This window comes from Limulus polyphemus, unplaced genomic scaffold (assembly GCF_000517525.1).
Source record: "Limulus polyphemus unplaced genomic scaffold, Limulus_polyphemus-2.1.2 Scaffold4172, whole genome shotgun sequence".
Classification (NCBI taxonomy): Eukaryota; Metazoa; Arthropoda; class Merostomata; order Xiphosura; family Limulidae; genus Limulus; species Limulus polyphemus.
In genome coordinates, this window is record NW_013669782.1 from 11,478 (window position 1) to 15,827 (window position 4,350).

Below are 4,350 nucleotides of genomic sequence, written 5' to 3' on the forward strand. Positions count from 1 at the left end.
ATTTAAATTCTAACTGATGCTTGCTTCAGAATCACATAATTTGTTGGTTTAAGTGAGCTCTATGACTCCGTGTTTAACTCTGGTGTCTCCAGAATATTCGCTAATATTCGACGTATCTAATTTTGAAGGTGTGCGACTGGTGAGAATTGGCAAACAATCATGCTGTCCTGTGTCAAAGGTCGACTGTGTGACCCCCGTTCCAGTAAGTCGGGCTATGAATGTGGAAGTAATATTGCGTACATTTATTTCGTCAGTTTCATCTTTCTCTGCTCCTTTTTGGTGAGTAAGCGATTTTTTTTTATTTCAGTGTCTTTTCACTGTTAAGCAAAATTTCATATTGTGGTCTCTTTTGATGAGAGAGCAAAGCATTGTGGCTAGTATTATAATAGTATGTAATTATAAACTAAATAACATCCTGATAAAAGTTTCAACACAAAAACCGAAACTTCATGGACGACATTAAAGTCTCCGTACTAAGACCCCCACGAGGTCAAATAACGTTCTGATGAAGGTTCCAACACAGGAACCAAAACTTCATGGACGACATTAAGGTCTCCGTGCTAAGACCCCCACGAGGTCAAATAACGTTCTGATGAGAACGTTATTTGACCTCGTGGGGGTCTTAGAACGGAGACCTTAATGTCGTCCATGCCGTTTTGGTACCTGTGTTGGAACCTTGATGAAGGTTTCAACACAGAAATGTAAAAACTTCTCGTTGCTAATAAATGTCATAAAATTAGGCCTAGCGTTTAGACAAATTAAAACAAATTAATCGAGTTCTAAAAATTTATCACTTACCTATTCAGAGTTCCATACATGTTTTGTTTTTTGTTCGTTTATTCAATTTGATTTCGAAAATTTTTATTCATTATAATTTAAATTTCGCATCTTACGAAACGAATAAGTAAATGTAAATATATATATATATATATTTCATAACTGTTTTATTCCGTGTTTGAAATGATTCTATAACTTCACCAGTTCTTGTCTAACCAGTTTAAAGACTCGGTTTTTAACACTAGCATTAAAAGACTTTTATTGACTTTTACAGATGCTTAACCTGTTTGTTGCTGTTATTATGGACAATTTTGATTATCTTACTCGAGATTCATCAATTTTGGGTGCCCACCATCTTGATGAATTCATACGTGTTTGGGCTGAATACGATCCTAGTGCCAGGTAGGGTTTTTTTTTGTTTTTTTTTAGCTTACTCGTCACTATTTTGCTGGTCACATTTCTTGTTATTTGTGTAAAGATTTTGTTTCTGTTTCTTTATGAAATTAGACTTGAAATACAGCGGACAAAATAAACGCAAGGACGACCCACGTTCTTTCAGATGACAAATAAGACCAGAAAAATATCCATCTCGTTAATTCAAGCTTTTGTGTTGATTGCTTAGGAAATGTAAAAGTAACGATTTTGTTGTCTTCATTTTATTAAAAGTGACCAACTATGAAAGTAACTGTCTCTGAGTTTTGAAGTATTACGTCACAAAAAACCATGTAGAGTTCATGCCGACAGTCTTGAATTATTATCTTTATACAACAGATTATTAAGTAAGTCTTTTACTTATCTTGATACTGGAGACAGTAAATTATTAAATTATAAATTATTAAAAAAAAACGGTTTCTTTCAACAATTGCATTTCAACACGTGTCATTTTAACTTGAATTATATGTATGGTGTTTTAGCAGTCACCATAGTGACCAATTCTGCATATAATACCAAACCCAGCTTTTCCTGTCGTGAGGGAAAGTCAAATATTTTGTTTTTCTGAACTTTCGTGTCTTTATTTTTCAGCGGCTACATTCATTACACAGAAGTGTACGACATGTTGCGAAACATGGAACCACCGCTAGGATTCGGGAATAAGTGTCCGTATAAGTTAGCATACAAGGTGAGCTAACCCAAAGCAGAGTATTAAGTTAACATACAAGGTGAGCTAACCCAAAGCAGAGTATTAAGTTAACATACAAGGTGAGCTAACCCTAAACAGAGTATTAAGTTAACATACAAGGTGTGTTAACCCTAAGCAGAGTATTAAGTTAACATACAAGGTGAGCTAACCCTAAGCAGAGTATTAAATTAGCATACAAGCTGAGTTAACCTTAAGCAGAGTATTAAGTTAGCATACAATCTGAGTTAACCCTAAGCAGAGTATTAAGCTAGCATACAAGGTGAGTTAACCCTAAGCAGAGTATTAAGTTAACATACAAGGTGAGCTAACCCTAAGTAGAGTATTAAGTTAGAATACAAGCTGAGTTAACCCTAAGCAGAGTATTAAGTTAACATACAAGATGAGCTAACCCTAAGAAGAGTGTTAAGTTAACATACAAGGTGAGCTAACCCTAAGCAGGGTATTAAGTTAACATACAAGGTGAGTTAACCCTAAGTAGAGTATTACGTTAACATACAAGCTTAATGGGCTTAGTGATCAGGGACACTCGACTCGCAACCTGCGGGTCGCAAGTTCGAATCCCGTTACTGAACATGGTTGCCCTTTCAGCCGTGGGGTCATTATAAAATTACAGTCAATCCCACTTTCCGTAGGTAAAGAGTAGCCCAAGAGTTGGCGATGAGTAATGTTGACTAGCTGCCTTCCCTCTAGTCTGCCATTTCTAAATTAGGAGCAACTGTCACAAATAGCCCTCTTGTAGCTTTGCCTGAAATTAAACATACGACTGATGGTGCTTTTAATAATTCCATTCTGGTAACATTATGATTCACCATTTTGAGTGAAATTTGCATATAATATCTTTGTTTGATTTAAATTTTACATTTATTGTTAGTTACAATCTGTCCTTGTTCTTGTTGTGAGGGTCGAGCTGGCTAACTGGTTGTGAAGGTCGAAGCTGGCTAACCGATTGTGAAAGTCAGAACTGGCTAACTGGTTATGAAGGCGAAGCTGGCTAACTGGTTGTGAAGGTCGGAGTTGGCTAACTGGTTGTGAAGGTCGGAGTTGGCTAACTGGTTGTGAAGGTCGAAGCTGGCTAACTGGTTGTGAAGGTCGAAGCTGGCTAACCGGTTGTGAAAGTCAGAGCTGGCTAACTGGTTGTGAGGGTCGGAGCTGGCTAACTGGTTAGTGTGTCAGACTATGTATCCGAAGATCCATGGTTCGCGTCCTGTTGCCACAAAAATATATTTTGCTCCGCACTTTGGGGTTCATGTTTCCATAATATTTTTTCAGAGTTAATTAGCTGCCTTCTCTTCATTCTATTAGCTCAAAATCAATTAGGAACGGCTCGCTTAAATAGTTCTTGTTTAATTTCGCGAGAATATTCGAACAAGCCAAACCAAATTCTTAATGTTTCGAAATATAATGTAAGCATATCCGTGTGCCTATGTTCTTGAATAATAGCAGCATTTATAGGCATTATTTCACGAATCATTGTTTTGTCATAGAATTTTACGAGCACTAATGCTATAGATAAGGGAAAGAAAACGAGGTCACCGAAGTCGTAGTTTACGAACTGTAAAATAGCCTGCTGAAATGAAACAACAACAAAAAAATAACGTACACTGAGATTGTTTTAAATTGAAATCAACAAAAAAATTACTACGGTAACATCACAGACAAAAACAAAACAGATACCATTGATCAACGAAGTAGAAAAGGTGTGATTTTAAATGTAAAATATTTGCTTTAGTAACTCTTAAGAATTTTCAAGAATCTCATCCGGACAATCATATATTACAATAAATATGCATTAAGGTGAAAATAATATCCGCCATCTTCTCAGTTACGTAATAAGCTACTCTCGTCAACAGCAAACTATACGAAACGATCTTGAATGGTGGTATTCGAATGTTTAACAATATCGAAAAAACGTGCTCAATATAAATTTATTTTATGGGACTTATATCGTGATAATTATCGGGATGTTAAGGCCTTAAGTTTCCGTAACAAACTCAAATCTGGAATTCTTGGCTCGTGACAATGTGAAATAATTGGTTAGATATTTTAAATATCTACCGTGAAGTAAAATTTCGTCTGAGCAGTGCAACGCTTAATGATTAGCATGTTATGCTGCGGATCGAAGGTTCGAACACGCTTCTCATTTTCAGCTGAAAGCATGTTATACAAACCAACATACAACCTTTTTTATTCAGTTCAAAGAGCCGGACAAAACCCCTATATGTCGGCGGATGCTGCCCTATAGCTACCTTCCCTCTGGTTATTTGTTGAAAATTAGAGACGGTTATACCTTAACTATGAAGGTGATGAATAGAGGTCTCTGGCTTTGTTTTTATTCTGCATACGTATGGGGTGCCGTTCAGGTTGAAAATTCCAGTCCTTGAACTTGGTCTTGAAAACTTGGACACTGTTTCTGTATTTTTTTATTACACTCC

General features: G+C 36.4%; 1 protein-coding gene across 1 annotated transcript in view; it reads left to right on the forward strand.

The window, feature by feature from the left end:
* The window catches only part of LOC106470707 (voltage-dependent calcium channel type A subunit alpha-1-like), a gene marked incomplete at its 5' end in the record, with an annotated part of 19,251 nt that overhangs the window by 8,872 nt on the left and 6,029 nt on the right, over positions 1-4,350 (forward strand). Inside the window, 3 exons of the mRNA XM_022399344.1 lie at positions 129-279; positions 1,052-1,179; positions 1,801-1,897. Of these exons, the coding sequence (XP_022255052.1) occupies positions 129-279; positions 1,052-1,179; positions 1,801-1,897 (376 nt within the window). The remainder of the gene's footprint in view (positions 1-128; positions 280-1,051; positions 1,180-1,800; positions 1,898-4,350) is intronic.